This window comes from Euprymna scolopes, chromosome 27 (assembly GCF_053919585.1).
Source record: "Euprymna scolopes isolate OS-2025 chromosome 27, ASM5391958v1, whole genome shotgun sequence".
Classification (NCBI taxonomy): Eukaryota; Metazoa; Mollusca; class Cephalopoda; order Sepiida; family Sepiolidae; genus Euprymna; species Euprymna scolopes.
Window position 1 is genome coordinate 35,199,292 of NC_136508.1, and position 19,051 is coordinate 35,218,342.

At 34.0% G+C, this 19,051-nt stretch overlaps 1 protein-coding gene across 2 annotated transcripts in view; it reads right to left on the reverse strand.

The window, feature by feature from the left end:
• LOC145248818 (glucose-6-phosphate exchanger SLC37A2-like) overlaps positions 1–19,051 on the reverse strand; it is a 164,116-nt gene that overhangs the window by 84,323 nt on the left and 60,742 nt on the right. For both annotated transcript variants that reach the window (XM_080110509.1, XM_080110508.1), the window contains exons 4-8: positions 18,794–18,872; positions 7,589–7,724; positions 4,662–4,738; positions 3,813–3,979; positions 2,021–2,061 (exon numbers count right to left, since the gene is read on the reverse strand). In XM_080110509.1, coding sequence (XP_079966635.1) covers positions 2,021–2,061; positions 3,813–3,979; positions 4,662–4,738; positions 7,589–7,724; positions 18,794–18,872 — 500 coding nt within the window. The remainder of the gene's footprint in view (positions 1–2,020; positions 2,062–3,812; positions 3,980–4,661; positions 4,739–7,588; positions 7,725–18,793; positions 18,873–19,051) is intronic.

Genomic DNA, 19,051 nt, shown 5'->3' on the forward strand with positions numbered 1-19,051 from the left:
TGAGGAAGGAGATGTTTTTGGTATGTTTTATTGACACTACTTCCTTTTCTTTCTTCCAGATTCTGCATGCTCTAGTATAAGCAGGAGTGTTTTCTTCACAATTTGCACATTTGTAATCAAGATTGCAGTCACTGACAGTGTGGTCTGGATCTCTCTGGCCACATCTGCCGCACACTGCTCGTCCACTATGTGCATCTTCATGTTGCCCAAACTTCTGGCATTTAAAGCACTAAAGTGGGTTTGGTATAAAGGGTTCAACTTTTTCAACGTTGAACCCAATTTTAATTTCTTTTGGGATAGTGGGTCTATTGAACTGCATAATGTAAGTGTTCGTATGTATAGTCTGATTCTCTTTTTTTATTGCAATTCTTCTAACGTTTATTACTCCTTGGTTTTTAAGTTCTTTTGTTATATCTCTTCAATAGTGCACATTGATAGGTCTTTCGATTTTACTACACCTTTGGATGTATTCAGATTCTTGTATGAATAAGTTTCAGTAGGGTTTTATTTTTTAAAGTTTTTACATTTTTGGGGATAATATATGCTGATATAATTTTATGTATAATAAACGGTGATAAGTGAATTATTTTGGTTTCTTCGGTGGATTCCAATGCAATAAATTTTGAGGATATTTGATGTAGTTCATTATCTGAATTATCCGAATCGATGTGCTGGCGCTTGGAGTTTTTATAATTGGCCATATATATATATATATATTTTAAATTCATTACTTATGCTCCCCACCCACCTCGGTCCAATATTGGGGCATGTTAAGGGGGAAACCCATTCACCTTGTCATGCCAGGGCTACATAAACAGTATACATATACCAAATGGGAGCCATGAGCACCCATAATCCTTTAGTTACACAATCCAAGTCATTTGTGGTAACTTCCGGCACTATACAGCCATGTCATGATTTTAATCATTTGGCACATTTGATCCTAACCACCGCCTTCTAACACATGGAAAAGAGGGGAAAATCTGTATATAGTTTATAGTGGTACAGAGTAGAACTGTATTTGTTATGGTTTAGAGGAAATTGATAGAAAAGTAGAAGATGTGTTAGGGCTTGACATAACTAGCTGATTGATCGGATCAGGCCCCTTCGACCGCCTGTCTAGCCTTGTATGAGGCCAAAGTGGAGTGTTGCACCTGATATCTTTAATTTCCCTAGATATCAGTTGCTCAGCCACCAGGATCCTTTTCGAAGTCATTACGGGTCGCCACCCACAGTCAACAGGTGGCCCCTTTGAGAGGCTTTTACTCTCTGCAGGGGGACAGTCGGTGTATTCTAATGCCCCACTGACGGGGTTGAAAAGTAGAGGATGGGGGAAAAAAAGGGGGGGGGGGAGAGGAAGGGGGCTGTTTTTGTTTTTGCAGAACATAATTATTTTTACAAAAGAGAATAGAAAACAAAAACAGAAGTTTAATGTAGGTGCATTTCGTCTCAGGAAGCCACTAGACAGCCTGATCTGGTAGCACCAGCCTTACTCTTGAAATATTTACAAGAAAACTATAAAAGTGTATATATATATATATATATATATATATATATATATATATATATATATATATATATAGCCATTCACAGACACACTATTTCACTGCATTACTGCTCTTGAGTGCCGTTAGACTAGAACCAATCCCAAGCCAGGAATCGAACCTACAATCATCTAGCATCAAGCATGGGATCAGCGCTTATAAATCATATCTCCAATTTAATTACAAGCATGGACCGGTACTTTTTAAAGTGCTTCATTTGTTTAATTACAAACATATATATTAAATAAAGAGATAGTAGATACAATTAGACACTGGACTATTAAATACTGATAATATGCCATCTTTCACTGACTATTTTATTTTTAACTTGGCATATTTTTGACCAATGCACGCCAACAATAGAAATATTGCAATCAACTGTAGTTATAAGTTGACGACAATGACTTGTAGATAAAAATGAAATTTAAACCTATTTTCTGTAATTAACTAGATTCGATTAAAATTTAAAGACTTACAATTTCTTGATCAGGAGGCGTGCAATCAACATCCTCTGGATCTGAAATTATATCAAATGATGCAATATTATTGCAAAATAAAAATAAAAATGTCAAATTATTATTTGAAAATTTAAAGAAATATTTGTTTATTGATTAAAAATTTGGGGATAACAATCTATTAAAAAAAAAAAAGATTTTTTAAATAAAAGCACTAATGTCATCCAACCTAAATGAATGAAAATACTATTGGTATCCTGGTATAGACTGGGTTTTTTTTTTTCACTATTTCATTTTTAGCAAGATTGAAATGCAATTTGGACTAATATTAAAAAGCGAATGACTTGAATAGCTGCCCTCTTTATCCACTTCTTTTCAATATGCTTTCCTCTTCGCTTCCAAAAACAAGTCAGAGTTTTCACAGGAATGTTTCCACTCCAAATTTTTCAACCAATAAAAATCATTTCAAATGAAAAAAGTAACAATCCCATGTTAAATTAACCAAACCTATAAAAAACAATGAGTTGGTAAACTTAAATCAGTTTTTCTGGATGGCATCTGTGACATATTTTGACTGTCAGCGTCAATAATACCCATCCAAGAAACATCCAGCTGAAATTCCTAAAAGCTTACTGCTATCTCTAGAGTAACAACCCAGAAAGTAAACACACACGCACAATGAAACTTTGAAATGAATTTTCTAATAATTTTGTCTAATTCTTATCCAAAAACTTTAAAATTCTGACAAACTTCGGTCTTTCATAGTATATTTCACATCTCCGTAAAATCATTGGTATATATATATATATATATTTTGTCCTTTAATTCAAAGCCCCATAAATTGTTGTGACTATTAAAGTCACTTAACAATAAGAAGGGTTTGGGTAACTAATTTATTATTTCATTCAGCTCTGTTTCATTTATTGGATCCTGGGGTGGGATGTAGATAGTGCTCAAAACACCAAGGTATTACAAAAAGCTGACTGGGAAGCCATCAGGGATCTCATCAGAGATGCCCCATGAGGAAATAGCTTTTCTCTTCTAGCTGAACAGTGCACAAATGAGACCACTGAATGGTTCAAAACTGCAATTGAAGCACATGTTAATTCTATAGTAAGCACCATTCTCCCCAATGGTTTTCCTTTACTTGTGCAGCTGCCATTGCTCAAAGGCAGCATGCGTACTGCAGATTCAACCGACACAAAAAATAGAGATTCACCAGCCCAAATATGACAACAATATTCCATACATGATCTGATAGCACATTTGTAGAGATAGAGAATAGTGTTGGTGTAAAAAAGTGTTTAAGACGATACAGATAACTGATTTTACGAGAAGCAGAAAGAGCAATGGATCTAATAAATGTACTCCATGAGAGATATGATGAGAAAGAAAGACCAAGGAGTTTCAGATATAATTTTTCTTCAAGAGCAGTCATTTATGAGAATCTCAGGAAGAAAAGGGACACGCCGACGATTGAAAGACACAAGCTGAGTCTTAACAGGATTAAACAAAACAAGCCATTTCATACCCCCTACCAAAATGAAGTAGCACTAAATATTATTTTATACTATTGAAAATATTTTTTAAAGATTAAGTTGATGACTAAGTAAAACTAATTACAGGTCATTTCAAAAATTAATTTTTCAATAAATATTTGTCTTAACAGGATTATTCCCACATTAAGTGTTTTTTGCCCAACAAGAAAACAAAGCAAAATTAAAAAAAAACTGTTAAAAGAAAAAAAATATAAAAATGGCTAGGTACAAATTAGTTATGTTAGTAATGTTAAAAAAGAAAGTTAATGTCTTACCTGGAACGAGGAAGAAGAAAACCAAAATTCCGAAAACTAAAATGATGACACCAGGGACAATGAATGAGAAACCCCAGTTGGAATCCACAAATTCTCCAGCAATCACAGATCCAAGAATATTTCCAACAGAAGTATGAGAGTTCCAGAAACCCATGATAAGACCACGGCTGTAATATACAAGTAAAAAAAATTTATTAGAATAAAGTGATATATGAGCGTCGGTCTAAAAGTAATAATAAAAATAACAAGTTGAGTATTTTTATCGCTTTGACATTGATTTTCCCCCATATTAAAAAACACAGTATAATGTATATATCTGTGACAGAAAAAATATCATATTCTAAAGGTCGCATAAATTCATCAAGTAATTTTATTTTTATAATGAAAATCATTTTTAAGCAATTAATGGGAATTCGTAGGCATTACAACATAAATCTAATACGTATTGTTTAGCTGTCTCCCTTGTTTTTTTTGTTTTTTTTTAGATTATTTTCAAAGTGGCGGGCAGGACAGTCACTCCTTTAACACTTATAGGATTTGATTTTCTTGTTTAAAAATAAAACTACTTGATCAATTCATGTGATTTCTGGAATATGATATTTTCGTTTTTTCACGAATATGTACATCATACAGATTTTTCTTGATACTTTTTCTTTTTAATATAGGAAGAATTCTGCATAAGAACACAAATTTCTATTTCGTAATTACAACAAATAAAAGACAAAATAATTTTGTGCATCATTTTTACAACTTTAAAACAGTTCTATTATTTCTTGCCAATTTTACGGATTCTTATTTCTGCAAATATTAACTGAAAACAAGAAAGAATTGATTGTTAATTTTACTTACTTTCCTTTACCGTGCCAATTTCCCATACAGGTGACAACACTTGGCCAGCCAGTGGCTTGGAAGATGCCACTGATTACCTGAAAAAGAAATCTGGTGTTATAATTGAAAAGGAAATATTGCAGACGGTTATCACAAACTATGAATTGTAACAGTTGGTCAGTTAGGTGGAAGAGCTTACACCTCTACAGAAAATGCAGTTTGAATATCTCTCTCTGTAGTAGTTTGTTGGACAGTTTGTAAGTCTCTTCAACTGCAAGAATGTGGCTTATGTGACAATGTTATTAGAAAGCGCAATCATTTTTCTTTTGCACTTAAAGAGATTTTAAAACTGTCCATTTTAACATCACAACAAACTACTACACAGAAAGATTTTTCTATCGTAAAGAGAAAAAATATCGATTGAAAAAGACTTGGGGCAGAGTCAAAAGCTTGCTTCATATCTTTAAAGGTAAATAAATATTTCTTTTAAAGAAACAAAACACATACCGTTTTTGGCTTTCTTAAATTTAAAATTTCATAATCTTTTTTTGTTTACTGTTTTCAGAGTGTTCACATATAATTACCCTCAACCCTAACACGAAGTCCAACTTCCCCAAAAGTCCTTAATATGACAGATAAACATTTTACAAAAAAAAAGGAAATAAGAAAAAAAAAACAAAAAAACAAAAACAAAAACCAAAGAAAACATGCAGCTCTCATCTCTCTCAGAAAAAAAACAAAAAACGCACAGGATTTATCTCATAGAAAAAATGAGTAACTGCCCTAATGCTAGAATAGCCCCGAAATCGATGATTATTTTACATAAAATTCTAAAATAATTGTTTTTTATTGTTTTTTTTTTTTTCATTCTGCCAAGTTATTTAGGTTCACGTGTTATGACCTAAAAAGGTAGCATCTCATATTTTCAGGAGGCGGTGGGAATTTAGCAGAAAGTATAATACAAAAACAACTTGTAATATATTTATTTTTAAACACTCCTAATATTAGATTTCAGTTTCTTGTACATAAAAATGTATTACAATTCAACTTTGAGCTTTCAAACTTCTTTTAATAGATACATGATATTTTTTTTAGGTATTACAATATACTTATGTGCATCTACTGTAGAAGACTTGGAAACCATTACTTTCTGGAGATGTTCAATGACATATTCTGATTCCTTATACAAAAATATACTTAGATGACAAATTTCATTGCTTTATCTTGTGTTTTAATATTTTTACTGAAAAACTAGTGTAAGAAATTTTACATAAATGTAGTAGTAATGCTACAAACAATCTCACCGAAAAGAAACAAAAGGTGTGCTCCCTCTGCTACTGGCAAAGGGGAACCAAGAGAAGACAACGCAAAAATTATGGCATGTTTTTATACAGGAGGAGGAGGAGATAAGCCACATGATGTGGCGAGAGTTACTGAACATAAAGGGGGCCAAAACTTTAAGAGAAGGGAGACAGTATTTCACTCATGCTTGAATAATAAGCTATAGTTTGCAAAACTTTACAGAACAAAAACACATATGGCCATAAAGGAAAAATATTCAAATATGCGAGGCACAAAATAGTTATAACTAGGGCTATGAAAACAGCATATTCTTTTCATTGTTTTGACTTTCAAGTATATATCCGACACAGCTAGACACAATTAACTGAAAACCACATCACTCTACATAAAAAAACATCCAAGATATCAATGAATATATACCTGAGAATCAAAACAAGGAAAAGAATAAGCTGCTGTCATAGCCCTAGTTATAACTTTCTTATATTTAGTTAGATTTTAAAAAATCTATAGGATTCTTTCTTAGATCATCAAGCTTTTTTATATGTCTGCTAATTTTGAGATATTGTAACCAATTTCAATTTTTTTCATGTGTATTGTTATTACAAACCATAACATCTAGCAGCTGTATCCAAAAACTCGTAATAATTGGTTAATTATGTAGCAAGTTAACAAACTATTTACTATAAGCAGATCAATGCCCTGTGCCAAAGTGATTCGGCCGCACTGACCAATCGGTTGGCAGGGCGCATTGATTTGAGCTGCCCCCTTAAGAACTATTTTTAGCCCTTTGGGATCTCAGCTGCAATTGACAGAAAGGCGTCAGCATGCGACCTGTACTGACATCTCTCACTCACTCCTCCCACTACTACTTGTTGACAACTGCAGTCTGATGGCAGACGCCGCCTAAAAACAGACATTTTAAACTTTCTTTCTTTCTCTCCAGTCTGAGCTACAATCGCGCCTTTTCTAAAACCCTTTTTTATTGTTTTGTTAAAAGCAATGTCGTTTGGCCTTGTGTTTATTTAAGCAATAATCCTCCTATAATTAGTTCAGGACTAAATCCTGTGTATACAAATATATAAACCTATACACATACATAAATTATATATATATATATATATATATATATATAAATAAAAAGTTTATATCTATAGAAGCTTGTCACTTTTTTTTTTACTTCTACTTTTTAAACACATTATTTAAATAAATTAGGACTATTTTTTTTTTTTTTTACAAATCAGTTTTGTAATAAAATTAATTGCAATTCATACAGAATGTTTAAATTAAAAATGCAGTTATCTACTTAAAAAAAACAATAGTTTTGTAATAAAATCGCCGAGACTTAATTCTCAACCACGTTTTTTGTTTTTTTAACAAGATTTTGAGAATTTAAATTGTATTATCAGGGGAATTTCAGACTCAAGGGAAATAACTCTAGTTTTAAAATAATTTTTCCTCGAAGGAAGATTACCCTGTTCTTTACATCTTTATGTTACATAATTAACTTGACCAGTCGGATATCTACGCTTGTATGAAGCATCAGGTTAACTTTGGATTAAAGTGTGCCAATCCTAAGTAACATTGTGTCTTTATACACTTCACGCTTGAATTATATTATGCTGTGCAGACAACAGAAAAATACAAACCTGAACCAGGATATAAAACGCGAGATTATGGATGTTAAATATTTTGCCAAATCCAAATAAAGCTGTGAAAATTCCACTCAGCACCATTCCGCCGCCGAGAAAATATCGTAAGTTCATCCGTTCAGCAATATGGCCACTAAAAGAATGAATGAACAAACATTCATTATTAGAAAAATAAATGCAGGTACGAGATACAAAGTTGTCAATAATGAATGGCATCTTCGTCATTAACACAAACCAACAGTTAAACTCAAGTTTTCTCAGCTGTTTCTAGCCCATAACATTTTAGGAATGAACTTGACTACAGCTGTTGACCAGAGGGATAAAGACTGCCCTCCCATCCTCCTGTTATGTAGTCGCCGGGCAACGCCGGGTATAAAAGTAATTACCCAGTATTAGTTTATCTATATCTATTTATATAATTAGTTTTATTTTTTTGGAGAAAGAAATCCAGCAGTGCTCAATTATAAGGAAAATCCGAAAATAAGAGCATATTATTTCTATTTTGTTTACAGAAAGTTTTAGATGAGATAAGTCATTGGTACCGTCGGTTTCAAACCCGATAATTAGGGACCGTTTTAGATACCCATATCAAGCTCTCTTCAGCCAATACTCATCTATTTTATAACCAGAAGTGAAAACATATATATACATTATGAGTTCACGTTTAACTCTCGTTTTGTGACCGCCCTCCCCCCTTTTTTATCGGATATGGTGATTTTATTAAATTTAAAATCTAATTTCAATTAAAAAATTTTTTTATAAGTACCTTTAAAATTGATTTATTTCCTAAATTTAAACCTTAAAATTTATCTCAATCTCGGTTTAATTATATTGAAATGCATTTAAAAACTTCAACTCTTTCAAGGTTTTGGTGGGGAGATATTCCTAATATATTAACCTCAGAATCTGTAGAAGCATGTCACTTCTGTTAAGATAGTACCTGTGGAGTGGAATAAAATATATAAAAAAAACAATCTAATAATATCTAATCTATAATAATATACACGACAGGAAAACAAATGAACACATATCTAAAGAAATGGCAGAAACACTATAGGATGACATCCGATCTGTAGTGGAATGGGGACATAAATGGATTGCCACATTCAATGCTGCCAAGACTAAACTCGTTTCCTTCAATAATTACAAGAAACCTTCTCTACCACAATGGCCAATGACTCTTTATCTGAAAGTATATCTTTTAAACTCCTCTGCCTAACACTCACAGGAAACAGGAGTTGGAACAATTACATTGAGAGTATCGCCAGGACCGCTGTAAAGAAGGTAGGTTCTCTCTACTGTGCTAGAAAGATACTAATGCCCGAAAGTATCCAATACCTCTATAAGGCCACCATTCGCCCATGTATGGAGTATTGTTGTTATATTTGGGCTGGTGTATTTGCCACTAGTCTCTCGCTCCTAGACAAGGTTCAAAAGAGAGTCGCCAATCTGATAGGTCCTGAACTGTCATCTAAACTTCAGTCTCTGTCCCATCGACGAAATGTTGCATCCCTCTGCCTGTTCTACAAGTACTTTAACGGTGAATGCTCTGATGAACTGCAAGCACTTGTGCCCCCTCGACATAAATACCCCCGACAAACCCGACAAGCAGTTAAATCCCACCCCTATACAGAGATCCCTAGATGTAAAAGAGCCTTCTACTCCAGTAGTTTCTTCCCCAGGACAGCTAGACTTTGGAATTCCCTTCCGGGTCCCTGCTTCCCCAACTGTACTGACATGCAGAAGTTCAAGTGTAACGTGAACCAACATCTTGCTGCCCAATTCCCTACACAGTACCCCTGATGCCTATGTCCCTGATAGTAGCCCCCTATAACAAAGTGGCAATGTGCCTTGTTTGGAGTGAAAATGTAATTAAAAAAAACAAAAAACAATCATTATCTTGTGTTCATTGGCATGCATTTGTCTTCAGTTGAATCAGCTCCCAAGATGATCGATGAATAATCCTCCACAGTCAAGGTAGCAGAGCAGAGTCAGGTATGTCATTACATCATGTATTCGTCACACGTATATTATTATATGTTGACACCCATATCCACACAGACATTTAACTAGACAATCATAAGCCTGATAAGTTATGACTGATAAAAAAGTTAAATAAGTAAATAAAAGAAATCTACAAACAAATAAGATAAGGAACAGATCCTGGTCACGGTTATAATCTAACACTCCAACTAACATGAATATTTGAAGCCGGTGTTTCGGTACATTGGTGATATTTTAAACCTACGCATTTCAGGTGAAAACATTATGTATTAAAAAAAAAAAAAAAATCACAAAAAAATAATTCAGTAGATGTGCTAAACGTATTTAAAAAAAAAAAAAAAAAAAAAGTCGTCCACAATTACATTCTTTAAAAATGTGTTTAGAAAATTTAAGTCAAGGATTATCTCTCGTTTATCATACAGAACTGGTTGCACAACTTTTCCACATTAAAACATGATGAAACTTGATAATCTGATAAATTCTATTTTTAATTGTAATTTTTTACTGGATCATCTTTTTTAAAATAATTTTTGGAGTTTATACTAATTTCGACATGACATGTAAGTAGGTAATAATGTGTTGGTTTAAAAGATCACCAATCTACACAAGCACCCTGAAGCTATTCCTTTTGGCTCAGGAACATTACTGCTTTAGTGGCAGACACTCAGCTGTCAGAGAGAGGAATGAGGTGATCAAAAACTTATGGCCAGATGAGGCAAGAAAACCAAACGAATCATCATCGAATGTGTAGAGCAGGACCATATGATGTAACATGGACTAGTGTGCCCAACCGTTGCAGTTTGAAAAATATTGCTAAGTTGTAAAAATATTCCAAAAGACAATCTATAACAACACTAGTTAAAATTAAGTATGTTTTAAATGTACATTTTCCTTTATAAAAATTTTTTTTAATCGTGCACTTTTTTCTTGTTAAATTTTTTTTTAAGTTGGTATGATTTGTTTGGATGTAATTAATGCATAAAAAAGTAGTACATAAATGACAGAAAACTAAAAATTAATCTTTTTAATTAAAATACATCAATATATATATATATATATATATATATATATATATATATATATATATAGAGAGAGAGAGAGAGAGAGAGAGAGAGAGATTCTGGCAACTTTTTTAGGTCTCGTGTAGTTCTACAAGTAACTGAGCTTTTCATATTAGAACTTTCCAGAGTTGGAGGAAATGCACTCAGCTGGGTCCCCACCCTAAAGCATGATAATGAAAAAGTTTTACAATCGGAAAGTTTATAAAAAAAAAATAAAAATAAATAATTCCCTCAATGATTTAACTTCAGTCATCTACCATATAATAAAATGATCAGAATTCAGCAATCATAGAAAAAATAACTGAACATTCTCTTTGCACATCTTTTACAAAACATCACCATTTCTACACTTTTATTTATTACAAAAATGATTACATTTATTCCGAGATTTCTGTCTCTCCCAAAAATGTCTTCTAAATAAGAGTGGCAACCATATTCCCTCACTATAAAATATCTACTAACATGCCGCCCATAAGTAGGGAGTTGTTCATTTAGACATAAGTACAGAGTCGTTCATTTAGACTGTTATCACACAGATACATTCCAAGATTTTCAGATTTTTATTCTGCAATTCTGTCTAAAATTATGTTTCCGGTAACTGCATTCACTTTAAATGAACACATTTAATATCTGCAATGTTTCAGGTCACAGACAAACATGTTTTTGATGTTTACCTTTTTAATTGACATTTTTTAAAACTTATTTTAAGCGATATACTTTAACACAATCATTCTATTAAATACAAAAAATATGTCTTCTGTTTTTAGTTTATCTTCTTGTGGGTTTTTGTTTTAGCTTTGTTGTTTGAGGTTCCACTTTTCTGAGTTTGATCAAGACCTATCAGTTTTGTTTTTTATTTTGTTTATTTCCTTGCTTTAATAGTGACTGATGACTTATTTTTGGTTTTGTTGTTACTGTGTATTTGTGCTATTTTCATTTCTTCAAACAATTTATTTTTAGTGGCTATTTCACGTTTATGTTTGGATTGTTCTGCTTCTTTTGGTGTGTTTGAAGGTTTTGTTGATTTCATGTTTGATTTTGTAGAGCTTTGTTCTTTGAAACATTGGTTTTTAAGGGAGAAGATTTGAATTTGGGAAGAGATTAGTATTTTTTAGATTTTTTTTTTTGGTTTCTTTATTTTTTGGTGATGTAATCTTTAAGTTTTCTTGAAAGTTTGGTCATTCATCTATCAGTTTGTCAATAAGTTCATCGTACTTATCTATTTGATGGAGGTTATTTGTGTTTGATTTTTCTGCTGCTTTTGCATAAAGTTTGCCTAAAATCTATGATTCAACTATTTTTTTGGCTTTGGGGTATGGAATATTTCTTTTATATTTAACTCCTACGCTTTCCTTCTCTTTTTTCCATAATTCACATGTCTTTGAGTTCCTTGACATTTCATGGCATTCTTTTTCATTCTGGTTTTGTTCTTTTCAGACACATTTAGCACATGTAGAGTAACCTCTGCAGTTGTCTTTGTGATGTCCAAATGTTTGACATTGGAAGCATCTTAGGAGAACATTTCAATCGTATATCCTATTTTGATTTAAGGAGGAATTTGAGAAGTATTGAAAGTAAGAATGTTTGCATTTGTGGGGATCTTTTCATTGTTTTTCCTTATTTTCTTTTGTGATCGATAACTCTCCGACTTTTTATGTATACAAGATTTCTTCAGTATTAGCAAGGGATAATTCTCTGCTTCTAACTACTCCTTTTGATTGGTTTAACATTTTATGTGACTTTGATATTAATGTCATGAAAAGTTTTCATTTTTCTTATTTTTTCACTTTGTGTTGTGAAGGAATATAACTGGCTATACACCGGTTACAAACTGTATATATATATTGGACTGTTTGGCAGACAGCGGCAGACAAGCAGTCGCAGTAAGACGGATAGTCTTACGTGTTGATTATCAGACTTTCTTCCCCATACTTGTTACTATGTACTTCTATTTACCTTAGGCGAGCAGCCTTACGTTTCTGTATTATAAATAAACCCCATTACACATACCACTCGGTGTAACTCACGTTTGTCTTTATTTCCTAAGTATTTAGGAATATAACAATGGCGACGAAAGGATGTTCTTTCTCTTAACAGAGATAAATTACCGTACCAAGGACTGTGTACAATGCAAGGATTTTTTGTTTTACGAAAAAAACAAACTACACAAGGATTTTTGACCACGTGCGTCAATGAATTTAAAAAATTTTCCTACCTAAAGTAGCGAAAAGTACGGATTTTTCTTCGTAAAGAACTCACAAGAAATTATAGAAACATGTTCAAGGTAAAGTGGAATTTATATTTATTTTGACAAGTAAAAAAAAAAAAAAAAAAAAATGGTCGCAAGTTGAATTCGAAACTACACTAAAAGAATTACGAGTTTCGAAAGAAAAAATATAAATACAACGACTATTGTACCATTTTATGCCACGTGGGAACGGCAGCCATATATTTTTTTTTTTTGGAAAATTAATTGTTTGTTATTGCCTTTATATAAATAATTGGAACTATTTGTCGTGGGAAGTAAGAAATATTTTGTGTATGAACTTACGTTGTTGAAAAAAAAAAAAAAAAAAAAAGAATTATTTTACAAAGCCTGTTGAATTACTATGGATGAACTTTGTTGAAACGTGTTGTGTCTGCATATTGCTACTAATTTACGATATACGTAAATTTACGATTTTTCTTTGGAATTATTGTGTAGAATTCGAAAAGACATTTTTGTACTAGAAGCTAACATGGAACAATTAGCAGAGTTAACTAAGGCTCTAGCCCTTAGCATCCAGGAACAGACAAAAATGACTCAACAATTTTTAGCGCAACAACAACAACAACAACAACAACAAATTCAACAACAACAGCTACAGCAACAGCTGCAACAACAACAAGAAAGAACACAAAAAACTTTAGAGGCACAACAAGAACAAACAAACATACTACAACGACAAATGTCGACACAGCAAAAGAATTTAGAAAAGCTAATTCTAACGTCGACCGGGAAGAAGACTAATTTTTCTGCCGAGGGTATTTCAAATTCACTAACGGAATTTCGTTACTCCCCGGATACTGGTGTTACTTTCCCTGCATACTACAGAAGATACGAAACAATTTTTACGAAAAGATGTTTAGACTGGACCAATGAGGAAAAAGTTACCCTGCTACTACAAAAACTGGGTACTGATGAAAACACCAAGTATGCAAATCTAATTCTACCAAAAAAACCGGAGGAGGTTTCGTTCGAGGAAACAATTAGTACCTTGTCGAAAATATTTGATAAAAGGGATAGCCTATTTCACTCTAGATACAAATGTTTGAACATTCAGAAGGCAGAAGCTGAAGACTATCTAGAATATGCTTGCACTGTGAACTGTTTATGCGAATCATTTAAATTGAATGAAATTTCCGCAGACCAATTTAAATGTTTAATCTTTGTACAAGGTCTCACAGCACCAAGGGACAAAGATATACGTTCACGGATCCTAACAATTATGGAGGCGGATCCTAACATAACATTGCAAAAAGTCACTGAAGAGTGTCAACGTCTGATTAACATAAAGAAAGACAACACTCGCATTGAAGAGAAAAATATTTTTAAGGTGCAGCAAGTAAAAAGGCAAGGGACCACAAGAAAGTCCAGGTTCCAAGAACACAGGATCCTTAAAGGATACAAAGACCCAAAGCTAAAGTGTAAATGTTGTGGTAGTTTAAGACACAACAATAAGACCTGCTGGTTTAGGAACAAAATATGTTATGAATGTGGTCTCAGAGGTCACAAGGGAACATACTGTGCCCAGAAGAAAAGACAAGGGACCGATAATGTAAATACGCTTCGCATGAATAAAGAAAAAAGCTGCGAAAGACGGAAATATGTTGATGTTCGGATAAATGGACATCTGGTTACATTGCTTCTGGATAGCGGTGCAGATATTAGTATTATAAATGAAGATATATGGAAAAGGATAGGTCGACCTGAATTAACGAAAACCAGAAAGACGGCGAGAAGTGTGTGCGGCAAAAGATTAGAGTTCAAGGGAGAATTAAAATGCAAAGTGACATTCGCTAACCAGACTCATAAATCCAAAGTGTACGTCGTACCAGGAAAGAATACATGCCTGTTTGGGGTAGATTGGATTGTCCTGTTTAATTTATGGGAGAAACCCATAAATTCGTTTTGTAACGTTTTAACTGCAGAAAAATCAAACCAAAGGGAAGACTTCCTGAAGGATTTGAAAACTGAATTTCCCAATGTTTTTGCCGAAGGACTAGGACTCTGTATTAAGACAGAGGCAAAATTTGAATTAAAGAAAAATGCCACTCCAGTATTCAAACCTAAAAGGAATGTGCCTTTTTCAGCGATGGACGCAATCGAAAAAGAGTTGGATAGACTTCAACAACTGGAAGTCATTGAAAAAGTTAACCACACAGATTGGGCAAGTCCAACCGTGTATGTAAAGAAAAAAAATAACAGAATAAGGGTCTGTGGAGATTTTTCAACGGGTTTAAATGACTGTCTATTGGACCATAATTATCCCCTTCCGTCCGCAGAAGATCTGTTCTCTAAGCTTAACGGAGGAAAAATTTTTTCTAAGATAGACCTCTCAGATGCTTACTTGCAAATTAAGATCAGCGATGAATGCTCCAAATACTTAGGCATAAATACTCATAAGGGCATTTTTAAGCTAAAGAGGCTTCCTTTTGGATTAAAGGTTGCTCCTGCTATTTTCCAGCAAATTATGGACACGATGCTGGCAGGGTTGGAATTTTCAATGGCCTACCTTGACGATATCCTAATTAAAAGTGAAAATTTGCAAGATCATAAGAAGCATGTAAAAGAAGTATTCAAAAGAATACAGGAATTCGGTTTTAAATTGAGCCCAGAAAAATGCGATTTTTTTATGAAAAAAATTAAATATCTAGGTCAAATAATCGACAAAGAGGGTCGAAGACCGGATCCACAAAGGACTGAAGCAATTGAAAAGATGCCTGCTCCAGATTCAGTGACAAAATCAAAATCGTTTTTGGGATTAGTTCAATACTATGCAATTTACATCCCTAACATACATAATTTAAGAGCTCCTCTTAACGAGTTACTGAAAAAGGGTGTTAAATGGAACTGGAATAAGGAATGTGAATCTGCTTTCCAAAATATCAAAAGATGTCTACTGTCAGACTTAGCATTGGCACATTTCAATCCAGAAAAGGAACTAATACTAGCAACGGATGCCAGTGATTACGGTGTTGGCGCTGTATTACTTCACAAGTATGAGGATGGTAGGACAAAAGCTATCGCCCATGCTTCAAGAACGTTGGTTGCAGCGGAGAAAAATTACAGCCAAATTGAAAAAGAGGCGCTGTCGATAATATTTGGAATTACAAAGTACAATCGATTTCTCCATGGACGATCTTTTATTTTGCAAACCGACCATAAACCCCTACTTACCATATTTGGATCAAAGAAAGGCATTCCCACACATACTGCGAATCGATTACAGCGATGGGCTGTAACCCTCTTAAACTATCAGTTTAAGATGGAACATGTATCCTCAAAAAAGTTAGGACACGCAGATGCATTATCACGGTTGATCCCTAAAAGAAGCGAAAGTTTCGAAGAAACAGTAATTGCTGCGCTTAAAGACGAAAGTGAATGTACAAGTTCAATGTGTAATATGATACGTGAACTTCCGGTAACTTTCGAAAAAATAAAAAAAGAGGCAGTAAATGACATTTTCATTAAGAAAATGAAAAATCAATTGGGATGGATAAAAAAAAATAAAAAGGTAGATCAAACAACGCCTTTTTCCATCTGTGAAGATGTGCTCATGTATGGTGAGAGGATCGTAATTCCACTAACGTTACAGAGGAAAATTCTGAAGGAATTTCATACAGGTCATCCGGGCATTTCGAGAATGAAATCCCTTATGAGAGGATATGTGTACTGGCCTGGTATGGACAAGGAAGTTGAAAAATGTGTCAAGACATGCAGAGGATGTCAATTAGCAGCTCGAGATCCTCCAGTAAAAACGACGCCATGGCCAAAGACGGACCTACCCTGGTCACGTCTGCATATTGATTATGCGGGACCTATAAATGGTTATTTTTACTTGATTATTGTAGATTCTTTTTCAAAATGGCCAGAAATATTTAAGTTTAGACATCCAACAGCAAAAAACACTGTGAGTGCGCTTAATGAAATTTTTAGCCGTTTTGGAGTGCCAAAAACCTTAGTGAGCGATAATGGAACAGCATTTACTGCTCATGAATTCAAAGAATTCTGTGACTCACTAAATATTCTACATATGACAACACCTGTGTACCATCCACGATCGAATGGGTTGGCCGAAAAATTTGTAGATACGTTTAAAAGGGCACTTAAGAAAAATCTTACTACGGACACAGACGAACAATGTATTCAAACATTTTTAGCAATTTACAGGGTGACACCAAATCCTAATAATAATGTCAATTCTTCCCCGGCTGAGCTAATGTTTGCAAGAAAGATAAGATCTGTCTTCGATAGGCTGCTACCAGAGAAAAAGAAAGTTTTCAAAAAAGAAAACCTTAATACCAAGTGCTTCTCCCCAGGTGAAAATGTATATTTCAAAAATTTTCAAAATGGACGAAATCAGTGGGTTGAAGGTATTATCAAAAAAAGGATTGGGAGCATGGTCTATACCATCCAAGGATTAAGTTTTGTCTGCAAAAGACACAGAAATCAAATACGTCCCAGACTGTCTCCAAATGTGGAAGAGACACCAATGGAAACATTGTGCGATATTTTTGATATACCAAAACCAGCGTGTGTACCGCAAACAATGAATATTTCGCCTGAACCGACCATACGGGCTGGACAGAAACCTTTACCCCGGGTAACGCTGACCAGAAGGAAAAGCGCAAGAAAGAGAAAAGTTACCAGGAGATTAAGCCCTGACCCTAAAAGGAAGAGGTATTTAAGCTAAAATCAGGAAGATTTCAGCTTCAGGGGGAGGTGTTGTGAAGGAACATAACTGGCTATACACCGGTTACAAACTGTATATATATATTGGACTGTTTGGCAGACAGCGGCAGACAAGCAGTCGCAGTAAGACGGATAGTCTTACGTGTTGATTATCAGACTTTCTTCCCCATACTTGTTACTATGTACTTCTATTTACCTTAGGCGAGCAGCCTTACGTTTCTGTATTATAAATAAACCCCATTACACATACCACTCGGTGTAACTCACGTTTGTCTTTATTTCCTAAGTATTTAGGAATATAACACTTTGATTTTTGATCTCGACTTCTACCAGAAATTTTTCATCTTTAGTTTCTTTTTTTTTTAACTGTTTTTATTTTTATTAGTTAGGATGTTTTCAATAAAGTGTGATAATTTTGATAAGTTTTATCCCCTCAGAAATTCCAATGTGTACAATTTAGGGAATTCCATGCTGCCTTCATTTTCATAATCTGAATTAGATAATTCACATTTGGGTTTTTTATTTGTGACATCATTTAGTTAATTGGTTTATTTCTTTCACTGTCAGTGCTCCCCACCCACCTCAGAGCCTGTTATTGGGACGTGTCAAGAGGGAAACCCATTCACCTTGACAGATAGGGCTAGACAGAGCAGGTATCTGTCTCAGTATTTATTACATCACTCAAATCTTTTAGTGAATAAATCTTTGGAGTTGCAGCCATGTTTGATCTTATATTCTTTATATGACGACTGGCTCTAAGCCAGTACATTCTAACATCTACTCTTTGGTAGAGTTGTCAGATAGTTTGCATGGTTTCCTTTTTAATGAGAAGGAAACATTTTCAATTTAGCCTTTAGCTTTTTTTTTTTTTATCTTTTATATTTGATTTCATTGGGAGTTCACTTGGTAGTAGACCAGCCGATTGATCAGATCGGGCACTCTCTAATCACCCATCTAGCTCAGGTAAGGGCCAAAGTGTTATATTGGGTAGTGGAAGTACTTAACCCTGACCCCTAAGATCTCAACCACTATGATCCTGCTCCAAGGCATCATGAGTCACCACCCATAGCTAATAAGTGGCCCCATCGAGGGACTTTCATCCTATGCAGAGGGCAGTCAGCATATTCTAATGCTCTGCAAACAGTGCCAATTTTGATTTTGGATATCTAATAAAAGACTTACCTGATAAACATGCTGATTGCATAACTAAACAAAAATGCATAATCCAAACTACCAAGAAGTTCTTTTGCATCAGGGCCATCTGCAAATAATCAAAGTAATTAAAATTTATATAGTTTTTAAAAAAAATCCTGTTAATAGAAATAATCGATGATTATATCACCATCATATTTGGTTCAACATCCATTTTACATGTGTGATACTATTGGTGCATCCCCCTCCAATTGTTGGGTAGTGAGGGAGAAAGAAAAAAGTATGACA